Genomic DNA, 17,343 nt, shown 5'->3' with positions numbered 1-17,343 from the left:
CAATTAAGAATGACCTTTAAGACTCCTACTGGTTTGGATTCTGCAGATGGCATGACTGACTGCAAATTAGATTCTTCAATATACCTTGTACCTTTTTTTCCTTGGACTGATTAGTTTCGTACAGTTGGCAGTAGCCGCCCCATTGCAGGCAGCTACAGTTTTGTAGCAATCTCCAGCCCCGTGTTCAATCCCCTAAGGGATGCTTGAGATGTGCTGTCAAACCATTTCGATGTATGTGTATGTTCATTCTATAGCTCGGCTTTGTACTCATTTAAGAGAACCAGTCTTTAATTTGTAACGGAACATTTTCGAGATGAAGTGAAGAAATGTGAGCCTTGGGAACAGTCACCAGGGTCCACCCCCACCCTAGTGCTGCCTCTCAAATGCTCATTTCCTGTGTAGAATGGAATACATGATTAAAAAGAAAAGACGCAGCATCTGTATCTATGGTCCATAGTCATTCAGCACATTAGTTCAGTCACCATTATTAAGTGCCTACTATATGCCAGACACCTTACTTAAGCACTTGATATTCCAAGTCAGAAACAAAGCAGACCTTCCCTTGAGAAGTGTCCCAATACTGGCAGAGATACATTCTACTCTGCAAAAAATATTGGCACGTGGTGCAAAAAATGCTTTCACGTGTGACCTTCAAATCCACTGATTGCCATCATCCTCAGAAATGTTCATTACGCAGGTTGTTATAGCTGACTGAAAAGACACATGAAATAATTGTCTGTGGGACTGGCTAATGAATGCATGCAAATTATATGTACACACACACATACTTTAAATACATGAAATTTTTGCATATATACACATACATATATTATACATATGTGTTTGCGTACTTATGTACATGAATTATAAAATATGACCTTCTCACCATTCTGCCAATTATGCTCATTGTTTTTTCCAATGAAAAATTATCTTTAACATATCCATTATGATGAAGGCTTACTCACTTCCAGATGCAGCAAAAACAGTCATTAGGTTTGGCAGACACTGAAGTGATAAAGTGAGCACAACGCTAGGTTTCCACTACTCTGTGTCCCCGCTTTCTAGCAGTGTGACCCTGGGTGAGTCACTTTTTAAATTAGGTTTAACAATGATCAGTTCAGCAAGCACTGATTAGGTATATACTTTGCCCCAGGGACTGTACCAAGCACTACAGATCAAAATAGAAGAAGACACCCAAAAACTTGACTAGGGCAGAATATGATCAGAGTGTCCAGATGTGGTGATGGCATCAGCTGTTTTGCTCAGTTGTTTCTCTTTGTTAATGATGTGGGGCGGGGCAGAGCTTTGCAGGATTGGGAAAGCAGGAAGACAAAAGCACCTATGTGCCAGTGATGTTCACATGACAGGTGTCCTCGAGGAAATCATCTTCTCCACACTCTCTCTACTTCTTATGGTTGCCATGAATCTCCAGTGATCTAGCACATGTAACAAGCACCTTGGAAATCCTAAGGCATTATTACAAAGATGGGAGTTTGCACTTCTAGTCACTGCTCTTGTTTTTCAGATCAATAGTGTGATCTCTGTCCCATCTGTCACTTTTAGCCCAAGATGGGCACCTCATTCATTTAGAGCTGAAAGGACATTTTATGTCATCTACACTAGTCCCATGCATTATGGGCAGGTAAACTGGAGCCAAAGGCAACATGAGGTAGCCAAACTCACATAAGTTAGGGAGTAGAAAAGGTGAGGTTCCTGCCATGTCTTTTCTTTTCAAATCCCTTGCTCTGTCTACGCCAAAAGGTTGCCTGAATGGGTGATCCATATGAAAAAACTTGCCTTGAATTACATTTTCCATTATTAGAAATCTAGGAGAATCAGAAAATAATAATCGCTTGTAAGAGCTTTATAATTAGGAAGACATATCCTCTGTGGATCCTCTTGAAAACCCTAAGACGTAAGCAATCTAAATAGTCTAATTTCTGTAAGGTACATGAGGAAACAAGTTGAGAGGTCACCCAGCTAAAAGTCCCAGATCCATGACTGCAGAAGTAGTGGAAACAATTACCAATTAGGAATCAGAGGGAGTGGGCTTAAGTCTTGTCTCTGATCCTTACTCCCCATGGGATGTTGGGAAAAATTCTTAAGGTCTTTGGGTCTCATTATCCTCCCCTGTAAAATGAAGGCATTAGATAGATGAGCTCAGAGGTCACTTCCACCCCTGGAGCAGTGATTTTTCAACCGAGACCCACAGTCTACACAATCAAAGTCCAGTGTTTTTATTTTTATTTTTCCCCTTACAGCATCTTCCACTTCCCTTTTAGAAAGGCTGATTGTGTAGCAGAGTACTCAGTCGGCCATATTTCAGGATGGAAGATGTTTTAAAAGAAACACGTTTCCAAGCTTTAAAATAGATTTTTTTTAACAAAGACCTCACCTGTCAGTCCTGCTTCATCTGCAATTGAAATAAAATTGTAAAGAGTTTGTGAACTTTTGCTGGCCCCCCGTTATTTTCTATGTTTGTACCTGCCACCTCATCATTATATAGCATACAGAAGCACAGGCAGAACAAAGAGCATTTTTTGGTTGGGCTCACATTTTCATTTTGATTAACAATTTTCTCTCTCTTGTAATTTTCAGGTGTTATTTGGAAGATGGAGCTTCAAAGGGTGCCTGGCTGAACCGGTCAAGTATTATTTTTGCAGGAGGTGATAAGTGGTCGGTGGATCCTCGAGTTTCAATTTCCACATTAAATAAAAGGGACTACAGCCTCCAGATACAGAATGTCGATGTGACAGATGATGGGCCGTACACGTGTTCTGTGCAGACTCAACACACACCTCGAACAATGCAGGTGCACTTAACGGTACAAGGTAAGGGAGTGTTGCCATTCACTTCACTGGATTGCTAACAGCCATGCTTTGTAAGGATCAATATTCAGAGACTGAAATGCTTTGTATACAACTGGAAAAAAAGGCATATTGTGTTTGTGTTCATATCATTGTATCATAATTTCCATTAGTGATGAGAAATGTTATAGACGTTTACATGACCAAACATAAAGACAAGAGCAAATATGTTTAAAACCAAAGATGATTCTTTATCTATAAACCGCTTTCTCCTTTTCTACCTCTGAGTCACCCATTCCATAAATCTTTAAGGACTCAGGATGGATGCACTAAAATATTGGCATTTATTAGAATGCTTTCCACAGTTCTATAAAAGTGAGAAATAAAGAGTTTTCTCTTAGAGTTCTGATTCAATCTCTAGCGATTACTGACTCCCATTTATCTTAGTTTATCTAAAGTCTTAGTTTATTTAAACCATGTGGTATATAAGCAGAAGGAAAAGACAACCAGTAAGGGATAAGCTATAACTAGTGAACTTCTTATAATCTTTTAGGTTTCACTTGTACCCCTTTAATCACAAGATAAGTTGATGAAGCCCCCAGCTCCATGGTGGGTGGATTTCTTATAGAACATTTGTGGGATAGCCTAGAAATGTTGCCTTTCATGATGGGAAGGCACAGATGGCATGTGAACTACATTGTGAGAAAGATGGCACTGATTAGGTCACACATAAATCAAAGTGTAGTCATTCATTGAGTGCAAGAAATAAAAGCTGGGTGTGAATTCAAGGAGTCACATGTCACATTAATTTCCGATTTTCAAATATGATCAGGTTCTTCCCTACACCAGTAGAATTTCCTATTTATGAGCACATATGTAAAGGCATGGTTTTGTGAGAGAGAGTAAAAATAAGTAGAAGAAAAATTACTCATTTCTAACATTTTGCCATTTTGAATCTCAAGATATGATAGTGTCTCCTGAATGAGAGGCAGATAGTATTAACACTTGCCATATCCGTTAATTACAGAATAGAAAGGATTGGGGAGTTCCATCTGTGAAATACATTAAAGGATATGCATTAACCTATGGGATATTCAAATCCATATGATTGTGAGCCCTTTATTCATCTATTTATTTAATTATTTCCTTAGCGATTCTGTTTATATGCAGTTCTATTGAATTCGAGTGTATGTAGCAGAACAGTCAACCTGGAGAACATTGCTTCTTCTTTGCCTTGTTGTTGAGCTGTTTTTAAGTCATGCCAGACCTTCCATGACTACATTTGGGATTTTCTCACTGGAGTGGTTTGCCGTTTTCTTCTTTAGCTCATTTTACAGATGAGGAAACTGAAGCAAACTGATTTAAGTGAGTTGCCCAGGGTCACACAGCTACTAAGGGTCTGAAGTCAGATTTGGACTCATGAAGAGAAGTCTTCCTGACTCTGGAACCAGTGCTCTGTTCACTGCCATTTGTTACTGTAACAACAGTCACTGTAAAGCCTCAGTGCTGTGTAAGACATTCTGAATAAGAAGGAGGTAATTGATCTTTGTTCCTTCATGCAAAATGAAAAAAAAAAAGTGATTTCAATCATAATTCCGTAGAATAATAACTGCTAATGTCCTTATAATCAAAACAAAACACTTAAGCAATTCAACTTTCAGAACTGGCATTATTAATAAAGGGATAATTACTTTTAATTTGATAATTGTTTTTCCTTCTTTAAGACTTCCTCCATGAAAAATGGGAGAGAGGGAAGAGGAGAAGGAAAGAAAGTAGAATATAGAGGAAGGATGGCTGACCTTGCTGTCAAGAAGTCCAGGACTCAAGTTTGGCCTCCAATGTATACTAATTTTGGGATCAGAGACTAGACATTTAAGTTCTTAGTGCCCCAGAGAGCAATCTAAGTTGTGAGTTACAGACGAGTTGTTGATGCACAGTGCTGGAAGAGGTTTCCCCGTAGACACATACATATGTGAATATATGCATGTATTCATATTTGCACATATATGTGTGTGTTTATTACATATATTATATATATAATATAGAGATATACTTGAAGAATATAAACATATAGTCATCAAAGATGATAATTTATATAGTAATATTTAATTATATCTATATATTTTAAATACTTCCTACTGTCACAAAAAGGATTCATTTCTTCCCCTTAATTTTTTCTCTTCTCCTTCTTCTCCTTCCTTAATATTAATGTCATATGTAGAAATCAATTCAGTTAAGAGGACCCACATCCTCTCTGAAGTATTTTATAATACGCTTATCATTGTGTTGATGAGCGAGGTCTTTCACCACAAGTGGGCACTAGAAATGGCATCCATGAGGCCGTAGTATTAAGATCTAGAAGAGATCTTAGAGCTAAGTCAATTCAACAAACATTTTCTAAGAACCTACTATGTGCCAGGCACTGAGCCATAGTTCAAATCAACAGCATCCTCTTCTTTTTTTTAACTGAAGAAGAAACTTCCTCAAGGGTGCACTAATAATAAATAGCAAATCTGTGATTCATATCCCATCCTCCAGTTCCAAATCAATGTCCTTCTGCTGTGATCTATATAGTTTTCTGACACTGGAATGTTCTAATCTGGCCATTTGAAGTTTATATGATTATCCTCAAATACATAAAATTCCACACGTATGTCTTTCAGTTCAAAATATTAGCTTCCAGAATTCTATATTCCTTATGTGTGTATAACATCCTGAAGGAAAGATTCATAGACTATAGAGAATGGACTGATAGAATAATACCCTTTTTTTCCGATGAAACAGTGCTTAAGCAGACCTCAAATACGTAGATTAGCCTTTTCCTAGTTTTCAAACACTCTGAATATAGGAAAAGAGGAGAATGGTGAGACTTTTGGGATCTCTAGCCAATAGAAGAAAGTTGTATTCTGAAATATGTTATCAAACAGTATTCTTAGCCTTAGAAATATATCAGAAAAATAAGTTGAAAGACATCAGCTTGGATAATTTATCATTATTGTTCAGTCATTTCAATTGTGTACAACTCTCTGTCACCCCAGAAAACCATGGAGTTTTCATGGCAGAGATATTGGAGAGGTTTGCCATTTCCTTCTCGAGCTCATTTTACAGATAAGGAACTGAGGCAAACAGGGTTAAGTGATTTACCTATGGTCACACAAATAATAAACATCTAAGAATGGATTTGAACTCAGAAAGATAAATCTTCCTGGTTCTCAATGCACCACCTACCTGCCCAGATTAATAATGACTTATTATAAACAGATTACAGAAATTATTCTTTGCATTAAATGGAAAACTGTATAGTTGCTATTTGTGCCAAATAGGGGACTTCTATCTCCTTTAGGAAATGAGAGGGAAGAAAAATGTCAGACTTTCCAAGTGCATTTTATGAGTCAAATGAAGGATTCCATACTTTTTGCAGTGCTTATGAATATAATTCCTTATTAGAAACTGACATATGGGAAGTTTTCCAATTACGTTGACAAAGTTCAGGGGAAAACATTCATAAGCTAAGCAAACCGGCATTTCGAGTAAATAAATGTCATAGGAAGTCAACCCCACTCTGACCACATGTCGATAGATAAAATCACAAATGTGGCTACAAATGCATCTATTCTGCTCAACGGGCTAAAATGCTGGAAGCCGGTCTTCATTCAAATAGCTTTAATGGGTGGATTGTTGGCTTGATAACTTGTAAAATTTCTGTTCACCAAAATGTCTTTGAATTATAGGAGTGGGGTTTCAAAACGATAATACTCAATAATTAAGCAATGATACTGGTCATTTCTGGTGCCCAGTTAGCATTGTCTTGATAAACTAAGCCCAAGTCACTTGTCACAACTTTGTATGCTTGTGTGGAAACTAATTTTTTTCTTCTTTTGTTTATTTATTTTTAGTTTTCAATACTCATTTCCATAATTTTAAATTTTATCCCTCCTCCCCTCACCCTTCCCCAAGATGGCATGCAATCTGGCGTGGGTTCTACATACACATTTCTATTAAACATATTTTTTGCATTAATCATGTTATAGAAAAGAATTAGAATGAATGAGAGAAACCATGAGAAAGAAGAAAAACAAAACCAGAAAAGAAAATAGTCTTCTTAGCTCTGCATTCATAGTTCATAGTTCTTTCTCTGGATTTGAATAGCATTTTCCATCATGAGCCCTTTGGAATTGTTTTAGGTCCTTGCATTGGTAAGAGCTAATATCCAAGTCAGTCATTGCACAATGTGGTTGTTACTGTGTCCAGTGTTCTCCTGGTGCTGCCCACTCCATTCAGCATCAGATCATATATGTCTTTCCAGGCTTCTCTGAAGTCTTCCTGTTCATCATTTCTTCTGGCACAACAGCATTCCATTCCATTCATATACCACAACTGGTTCAGCCACTCCCCAATGGATGGGCATCCCCTTGATTTCCAGTTCTTGGCCACCACAAAGACAGCTGTTATAAATATATTTGTATGTGTGAGTCTTTTCCCCAGTCTTTTCCCCATTTTTATGATTCCTTTGGAATCCAGCCCTAGAAGGGTATTGCAGAGTCAAAGGGGATGCACATTTTTGTAGCCCTTTGGCCATAGTGGAAGCTACTTTTTTTCAAAATCAGATTTGTCTCCTGCTTCTTCATCCTCCTTTTATTCCTCCCATTCTTATTCTTACCCCTTCTTCCCATTATGTTTCTCCTGTCTTCCCTATTCTTCTTCCATTTCCTGTATCTTAAATGATAATAAGAAAAAAATCCTCCCAATTGGGTACTATATGCTCTAAATTTCTTAGACATATGAATATTTATAAATATGGCAGCTAGAAAGAATTTGAAGAAGAAGGAAGTAAGGTATGGAACTCAATTGATATAAATGGTATCCTTCCTCTGAAATGAAATCCAGTGACCTGTGGCAAATTATGTCGCATCTTTGGGACTCATTTTCTGCAGCTATGAAACAGGTTAGATTGCCTGGTCAGTTGTCAACAAATATTCATTGAATTAATGCATGATTCCTAAGACGCCTTCAAAACTTGTCCCCCCAAAAATGATTTTACTAGAAGGAAAATCCTGCTAATTAAGCTAGAAAATAGATTATATCAAGTGAAAAATATCCAGATCCACAACAGGTTTTATCAGGTATGGGCCTTTTCATTCATCCCTTTGTTTTCCCCCTTCCCTAAAATTGGCAACAAAAAGGGTCATGAAATTTGTGGAATCTTTTCTATCCGAGTGTTGTTTAGAAAGGGTGGAAATTGAGTAATTGACCCATGTACAAAGTTAATTATGTCATTATCTATAAACAACATGGTGATGCTAAATCCAGTCATCTAATTAGTTGTTGTATCTGGTTCTGTTGTGTGATAATTAATACACAAAAGGCTTCCAATTCACTTGTTAAAAAAAATGTAGGGGCATGGCAAAATTCCAAAGGGAAATGGAGCCATTCCTTTATAATGCTGTTGTGGGGAGGTTAAACTATCAGGATAGGACAAAGCCTGCTGATGAGATTACAAGCTCATTAAACAGTGACCTCATGATCCCTGAGTACTGAGTCATGAAATGGTTCAATGTAACGTGCGGCCTTGGGAAGGAGTAAGTTCCCCCTGAAGTATTTATGTGGAGTTTAGATGACCACTCATTGGATATATTGTGGAGAGAGTTCCCATTGGCCTAAGTGGCAGTTAGAGTCCTTTCCACTTCTGTGAAACCATTAATATGTGGCAAACATATATTAAACAAAGTCTAGCATACTGCTTTATACCCAGGAGAGAGTTGAGGAAATCTTGTCCAGTACTGAATGGATGAATGCTGAGTTGGCATCGTCCACATTATGAACACTGTCTAGATGTGAGAGATCATAGACGCAGCTGATGGGGATGTCAGAGCCTATACAGTCTAACTTTGAATATTATAGATGAATGAATGAAGCACTTTGGGTTTGTTTAATTTTTCCATTTTTACAACTCACTTTAGATTTTTTTTGCCACAAAATTACACATCTATTATGTACAACTTGCTCTTCCTCTTAAATATATAATGAAGTTACCATGTCACTTTCTTTTTTACCCTCCCTCATCTCCCCACACTAGAGAAGGCTGCCATTAGACAAATATACATGTGTGTATACATACATGTACACACTTACCTCCATACTATACATACTTCTGTTTATCAGTTCTTTCTCTGAAGTATCTTCTTTGGTAGATCCTCTGTAGTTAATTTGGGTATTTATAATAGTCAAAATGACTTGATCACTCAAAGTAGTTCTTCAAACAATATTGCCGTTACTGTACACAATGTTCTCTTGGCTCTGCTCAATGTGGTCTTCATTATTTTGTGCAAGTCTTTCCATGTTTTTTTATTAATGGATCATTTACTAGGCTCTTACTATTTGTAAAGCACTGGGAATATGGATAGAAAAGAAAAAATTCTTGTTCTAATGTAACACCTGTAGATAGTTACAGCAGCAAATCAGATGGAGAGATCCCACGGCAATGGCTCTGCTTTGATGTGATTTCCACTGGTATAATGACACCACTTTCAGTGCTGAACCATTTGCTGGTGCCAAGGACTTGTGTACTAAGAACTCTCTTCTCTGGGTGTTCAGGTGCTTTGGCTGAGAAACCCATAGGAGTAGTGGCCTGGCTGCATCTTCACAGGAGTTGTTTCTCGTGTTCACTTGCCTATTGAAAGCTGTGGGCCATTAGTAGTTGCTAGTGGTGATGAAGAAGGTAGATAGACCCCTTCTCCACACTGATATCTTCAGATGAGGACCTAAGGGTCACCTAAGTAGCACACTTATTGATGCCAATTTATTGCTTGCTCCTCTTGCCATCATATGTCTCCATGTTGTAGAATAGGACAGAACTGACATGCAGAATGACTGGATCGACAATAGAATAAAAATCTCTGAAACAAAATTTTAATCTCTTTTTGGAAATAGGCAGCAGCGAAATAGCAGCACCGTTACCGTGTATGTGAGCCAAACTGAGCCCCCATCAAAAGAGGCTGAAATATCACCTAGACCTGTGACTCAAGATCTCTCAGTTTCCCTGAAGTTGCCCGTGTTAGAAATGCTTCCTTAGTTTTTAGCAAAGAGTTTTCCTTAAAAATAATAGTAAATGACTTATTTCATGAGTGACTTTGGGTAAGTTGCTTCACTTCAATGTGACCCAGTTTCTTTGTCTGTAAAATGAGGGTATTGGAGTAGAAAGGTTCTAATGTTGCTTAAAATGATTATAGCTAATGATAACTAGTATTGAAGTAGCACTTTAAGGTTTGCAAAGCAAGTTACATATACTATCCCACTTGACCCCCACAATCTTTTTTGACAGGTGAGAAATTCATGATAATCAGAGATTAAGTGACTTGCCCAGGGTCACACAACTAGTAAGTGCCTGAGACTTGATTTAACCTTAAGTCTATCCTGACTCGAGGACTAAGACTTTATTCATTGGGCCATCTAGTTACCTATAGAAACATAGTTCGTAATCACATGACAACTGTCAGAAGCAATCTTTGAACCAATCCCCAGTTTAGCACACTACCCACTACACAATTCTGAATAGATACAAATATCTCACATAAGGAGGGTAATAGGATTATGTGTCAACACCATAAATACATGTCTAAATTAGCTGATCAAATAATCCAGTCACAAACAAGGAAGGTCCCAGACAGGTGACTTTGATAGTGGCAGGACCTCAGGAAATCTCTGGATAGTGAGTCTACTTTTTAATCTAATCTTGCCTGGGAGGATAGGACTCCTGGAATGCTCAATTGAAGAGTGAGAGACAGGAGAAACTCAAGGCAATAGATTTTCAGAGATGAAGGTGAGATCCAGAAAGGATGTCATCTACCTCATAATTATTGCTAAGTCTTTAATGATAAGATACATGCACATGAGACCTCAGGATGTAGAGTATCCAGTCTTAAAACTGGAGAATACCCAGTAATCTCTGGAAAATCTGTGAAACGGAAGGCATTAATTTTATTAATCCTATGATGAACATAGAAGAAAAAGTTCAAAGGAGAAAATCTATATGAATAGAGGAAAGAAACAATGTTAGAAAACAGTAATGAAAGACAAAAAGATAAAAGAAAAACCACAAATCAGTCATGAAATTTGTCCCTTACTTTGTGTGTGTGTGGGGGGGGGGGGGGCGTATGAGTGTGTATGTGGATGGGTAGATGTTTTGTTTGTGTATTTGTTTTACTTTTCTTTGGAGAAGTTGAGAAATGTGAGTTCTCCGCTGATTTTTACTAAATAAATTGTCAGAACATCATAGATACATACCTGGAAGGAAGGTACCTCTGAAGTCATGGAGCCAACACACCCTTCCTCCCACTCCACCTCACCCCTGCCATTTTCCTTATGTGGAATGGGAGGATGTGAGAATAAAAGTGACTTTCCTACAGTCACACATATAGTAAGTGGAAGATGGAGCATTTAAATTGAAGTCCTCTGATGTCAGATCCAGCCATCTGTACATTGTACTAAACTTGAAATATCTCTTGAAATGATTTTGTTCTAATGAATTTCTGCCCGTCTTCTGTAATGTATAGCCTTGAAGAGAAAGATGGCTTGACTGAGAGGTTAGATAGCTTATTCAGGGTCACAGGGAAAGTCTGTGCCAGAAGGAGATCTTGAAGTCAGGTCATCCTGACACCAAGGCTAGCCCTCTCTCCACTATCTTGTCCTACATCTTTAGGATGAATGAGAATTAACTAGACTAAATGACAAAAGTACCACATAGTGATGATATGAGGGGACTGGGCAAATAGATCTACCATTACTTGGGATATGACTGACATATTTTCGTGGTATATATGAGCTACAGAATGTGATTTGGCTTCTATTTTACCAAAACCCATGCTGCAGAACTAGATTTTAAGTCCAGTGGAGTAAATGCACAGGGTGCTGCTTGGACCGTAGAAGTCAAAGAACTCATGATACACAGTCATGATCTATAACATCACAACAATGGACTTTATTTCTTAAGCATATTCCCGGAACCAACCCCGCCCTGATTTATCATTCTGTTTGGTATCATAGCTTACTTCCCATTCTTCAGGGGCATCATTGATGGAAATTCTTTCTAGAAATTGCCTTAAAAATGCCAGTTTTCAAACTTTGTTGTCTCAAGATCATGTTGTGCTCTTAAAATTCATTGAGGGTGATCATCCCTCCTGGAATGAGGATTGTTTCTATAGGTTCTGTCCTTCAATATTCACTGCATTCAAAATTATGAAAATAGTTTAACCTCATGAACCCCTTGAAAGGGTGTTAGGGACTCCATAGGATCCCTGGACATTCCCTTCTTTGAGAACCACTGTCATCAAAGACTCAGGTTTGGACAAATCAGAGGATCATAGTTTAGAGGAAAAGGGATTTGGGAGATCATTTACAGAAGCAACACTTGCTAACATTCACATCCTTACACATAGTAGACCCTCAGTCATTAGCTGTCAAATTCCTATATCAAATATCTATTAAGTTGAGAGCATTTTCATCACATTTCTATGGTTTAGGCAGGCATGTTAATTCACTGTTGATGGAGTGCTAAATTGGTCCCAAGGGTGGGGAGCCTGTGGCCTCGAGGTCACATGTGGCCTTCTAGATCCTTGGGTCTGACCTTTTGACTGAGTCCAAGTTTTACAGAGCAAATCATTTTATTAAGGAGATTTGTTCTGTGAAGTTTGGATTCAGTCAGAGGGCTGTGCTTGAGGACCTTGAGGTTCCCCACCCCCAGAATAATTCTGCATAACTATTTTGAGTTATGTAAAAAAAGTGACTAGCAGGTCCATATTTTTGTTCCAATGACACAGAACTTTGGAATATTCCTCAAAGAAGTCAAAGACTGAAACAGAGACCTAGAGTACACTAAAAATATTAATATTTTCATTCTTTGTGGTAGAAACGAAATAGAAAAAAAGTGTGTGGAGGGATGCTCAGTGGTTGGAGAGTGAATGTAAAAGCTATGCTATATGAATATATAATATAGTATAACCCATCAGATTAAGATTTTTAAAATGAAAGGAATATGAGACACACAAAAAGCTTTACAGGAAGGGATAAAGAATTAAATCAGCAGAATATACACATTTTCTAGGATAGTGTATCTGAAGAGATTACAATTAGGGAGATGAGGTTGGAGTAAATTCAAAAACAATGGGGATCATGAAGAATGGAGAGAGCTCTTTATAATACCTTCCTTCCTCATGGCTGAGAAGTAGGGGAAGACTGGGGGGAAATATGATGCCCCCAGGAGATGGTGGTAGTATACCAGATATTGGTGTGTAATTTTCTGTTCTTCCCCTCGCTAGGGATGTAATAACTAAATGGTAATTGTTTCTCTTTTACCCAGAACCCTGAGGGTCTTCCCCTCCCAGTTTGATATTTTTGTTTTTGGATTAAAGGTGCCATCCCTTCAGTAAGTTAAAAAAGCTTACTCATTGAATGGGTGTATCTCACTCTAAGCAAGATTGTGATAAGACCTAAGCTTTGAAAGGGCCAGGGTCTCACACTGCATCCTGGATCATCTCCTGTTGTCCTGATGAATATCATGCCCCTCAGGAGAAGACAGTGAGGTTGATGACCTTGCACAGCCCTCCCTCACTCAAATCAAAGTCAACTGTAAATCATGTCATCACCTTGACGTCATGGTCCTCTTGAAGAATGAAGAACAAACACACACTAGGGCTTGATGGGGGGGGGCAAAGAAAGCCAATAATGGCTCTGATGCCAAGACAAAGAGCATGAGACAAATGGATTAAAAACAACCACGCTCCATTCCCTAAGAGGCAAGTGGTCAAAACATGACACAAAGCATTTCTCTAAAAAAATCAGAAACTTGAGACCGCCACCATCTAGCTAATAAGCTGGAGAGATTACTGGACTTGGAGTCAGGAAGGCTTGAGTTCAAATTGAGCCTTTGACACTTACCAACTATGCCACAACCCCTGGGCAAGTCAAGTAACTTCCCTTTGTCTCATTGTCCTCAACTGCAAAATGGAGAGGATAAAATCATCTCAGTTCCAGTGTTGTTACAAGGATCCAATGCAGTAATACCTATAAAACATTTAGCACATATCCTGGCACAGAGCAGGCATTTAAGAGATGCTTGTCTTCTCTCTTACATAAGAAAAATGCCCTAAATCACTAATAATAAGTGAAATTCAAATCAAACAATTTGAGGTTTTCACCTCAGCCAACAAATTGGGAAAGAAAAGAAAACATGGAAAGAGTCAATGTTGGAGGGATTATGGAAAGAAAGGACACTAACGCATTGTGAATGGCTACAACCACTCTGGAAAGAGATTGTGAGTTACCCAAATGAAGTATCCAAAATGTCTCTTTCTTTTGACACAGAGATTCTACTTTTAGTCATACATACCCAGGCAAAGACCGGCAGAAAGAAAGGCTCTGTATAGATAAAATAATTTTTTAGCAAAATATTCTATGAAAACAAAGAAATGGAAACAATGTAGATGAATACAGAGAAACAGGGAATTTATATGAATGCCAAGTGAACTAAGGCAAAGGCCAGGAGACAAGATAAATAATGACTTCTTTAATCTTTTCAGTTGTGGCTGACTCTTTGTACCTCTGTTTGGAATTTTCTTGGCAAAGGTACTAGAGTGGGTTGCCATTTCCTTCTCTGACTCATTTTCCAGATTAGGAAACTGAGGCAAACAGGGTTAAGTGACTTGTCCAGGGTCAGACAGCTAGTGCCTGAAGCCAGATTTGAACTTCTGAAGACAAGTCTTCCTGACTCCAGGCCTGGTGCCATCTATAACATTTACAGCAATGTTAGAGAAAGGGACGACCATCACAAAATAATCAAAACTGAAAGATGCAAATTACAATGAGCAAGCCTGGAGAAGAGATGTCTTCCACATCTTTTGCCAAGTGTGGGGAATTACAAACATAAGTTGTTTGTTTTTTTTTTTCAGTGAATCTATTGGTTTTGCTGATATTTTTCTTGCTCATTTAAAAAGAATGTCTTCACTGTAAGTGATAGTTTTCTGGTTAGCAGTCTTAGAGACAAGGGTTACAGAGGAAATATCAAAGAGGTACAAATGAAAGAAGTGATCATATCGAAACACCAAAAATCAAAACAGTCGGGAACGGTTTGTCTGGGTTCTCGTTTCTCTGGAATGTTAGTGATGAGGGACAAATGGAAATAAATGAAGCCCACCTTTCTCCTAAGGATTCTAGAGGGAAAAATGATTCTGTTCCCATTCCTGGTACTATGCTTGGTTGCTTCCATCTGGAGGAATCTGGCCCATTAAAGGAATTTCCATATAAAGATTCTTTTGAGTCATGTGACTCTAGAATGTGGAGGGAAGCAATCCGTTGGAATTAAAATCAGCATTTCTTCTAAGCAGGGAATGAATTATGCCAGCAAGAATCACTTAATTTCAGCCACTACTGATCCACTTACTTTTTTTTTTTCTTTTGGCAGGAGAATAAACAAATGTATATAGTGGGACAGTGTTGATTAACAACAATTAGGCATGATTTTATTATCGTGTTTCAGTTTTAGGAAGTGAATAGTCCTAGAATGCTCGGGAGAAAGGAGAAATATCCCAAAGGGGGAAAAATAAACTGTGAGTTCTCATGCAGAGAAAATATTCCTGGCAACACAATTTAAACTACAGTAACTCTAAACTTTTGCAGGGCTCTGGGTAAGTATAGATAGAGATAGGTAGATAGATTGGTAGGTAGGTAGGTAGGTAGGTAGGTAGGTAGGTAGGTAGGTAGATAGACAGACAGACAGACAGAAAGATAGATAGATAGATAGATAGATAGATAGATAGATAGATAGATAGATAGATAGATAGATAGATAGATAGATAGACAGACAGACAGACAGACAGACAGACAGACAGACAGACAGACAGACAGACAGACAGACAGATAGATAGATAGATAGATAGATAGATAGATAGATAGATAGATAGATAGATAGATAGATAGATAGATGATAGATAGGTAGATGACTTTCCCAAGCCAACACACAGCTAGCAAATGTCACAGGTGGGATTAACATCAAGTTTTCATGAGTCTTCAATTCCTACGAACTTTATAATTTATTATCTCTATGCCAACCAAACCCAAAGCTACATATCTGGCCAGCCTCACTCTCCTGCGCATCAACCCTATGCATGTATGAACATCCTCTTGGACATTAATGCATATATATTTCCCAAGCATCTCAAAATCGTTGTGACCAAAACAGAATTCAGTATTCCTCCCCCTCCAAATACCCAGAGAGGGATAGACAAAGAGTAGGAAAAGAAGGAAGAAGCAGAGAGAAGGGGGAGAAGAGAGAGAGAGAGAAAGAAAGAGAGACAGAGAGACAGATAGGCAAAGATAGTCAGAGAAAGAGAAGAAACACAGACAGCGAGACAAAGAGATCGAGAGAAAGAGAGACAGAGATGGAGAGACCAAAAGGAGACAAAAGAGTCAGGGTACTCTTCATATACAAACAGAAAGATAAATGCAAAAATAAATATACATATATAACTCATATGTCAAGTAAAGGGGTCTTGGCTAGGTCATATCCTTCTCATACAGGGATCATACAGATGACAACTAGCAGAAGAAAAATTGGAACCCAGAATTCCCGGATGCTCAGTCCAGGGCTGGCAGTGAAGAGGCATTTATTCAATATTTATTAGGTGCCGGACACTGTGCTGGGAACACAAGTAGAAGCAGGAAGACAGACAGACTCTACCCTCAAAGAACCTGCATTCTAGTGGGCAAAGACAATGCTTCAAAGGAAGCTAAAGTGGAGCGAAGGGTTGAAAATCTCTTTCACTTAAACTGGGGGTTCTGGAAGAAAGCTGCCAATCAACAGGTAAGGCGTTCAGGTAGAGAGGACCGCCCAAGCAAGAGTCATTCAAAGTGGATGAGTTTCCAAGGGGCAGAAGATTCCATGACCTAGTAGACAAAGTCCTATGGGGGCGAGACATTCATCATGGAGGCAGGTCCTGATTGGGGGTTTTCCAGTTACTACTCTGTACCTCCCTTAAGGTCAAAAGTTGCAGAGAAGGTGCAAATCTGGGTTAATAGAGGAATTTTCTCACCAAGAGCTCCATTTCAGGGATGAAATCAAAACACAGTCCCTAGCTTATCCCTACATGGCACCATGGTGCATAGCATCCCAGGCCTGGAGTCAGGAAGACTCATTTCAATGAGTTCACATTTGGCCTCAGACACTTCTTAGCTGTGTGACTCTGGGCAAGTCACTTAACTCTGTTTGCATCAATTTCGTCATCTCTAAAATGAGCTGAAGAAGGAAATGGCAAACCACTCCAGTATTATTTTTTTTTGGTCAAGAAAACCCCAAATGAGGTCATGAAGAGTCATACATGACTGAAAAATGACCAAAGAGCAACAAAACCCTATCCCCAGTTGTATGTAAAAATAAAAGAAGTGATAGGCAAAGAGAAAGATAGAAGTAGATAGGAAGGAAGAAAGAAAGGAGGGAAGGGAGGGAGGGAGGAAGAAAGGAAGGAAGGAAGGATCTATTTCAGGGTAA

The 17,343-nt window shown here is 38.5% G+C and overlaps 1 protein-coding gene across 1 annotated transcript in view; it reads left to right on the top strand.

Moving 5' to 3' along the window:
- NEGR1 (neuronal growth regulator 1) overlaps positions 1-17,343 on the top strand; it is a 1,077,808-nt gene that overhangs the window by 426,282 nt on the left and 634,183 nt on the right. Inside the window, exon 2 of the mRNA XM_072649843.1 lies at positions 2,599-2,831. Within this exon, the coding sequence (XP_072505944.1) occupies positions 2,599-2,831 (233 nt within the window). The remainder of the gene's footprint in view (positions 1-2,598; positions 2,832-17,343) is intronic.

The sequence above is a fragment of the Notamacropus eugenii genome, chromosome 2 (assembly GCF_028372415.1).
Source record: "Notamacropus eugenii isolate mMacEug1 chromosome 2, mMacEug1.pri_v2, whole genome shotgun sequence".
Classification (NCBI taxonomy): domain Eukaryota; kingdom Metazoa; phylum Chordata; class Mammalia; order Diprotodontia; family Macropodidae; genus Notamacropus; species Notamacropus eugenii.
Note: the sequence above shows the minus strand (reverse complement) of the source record. Positions and strands in the feature narration are given on the sequence as shown.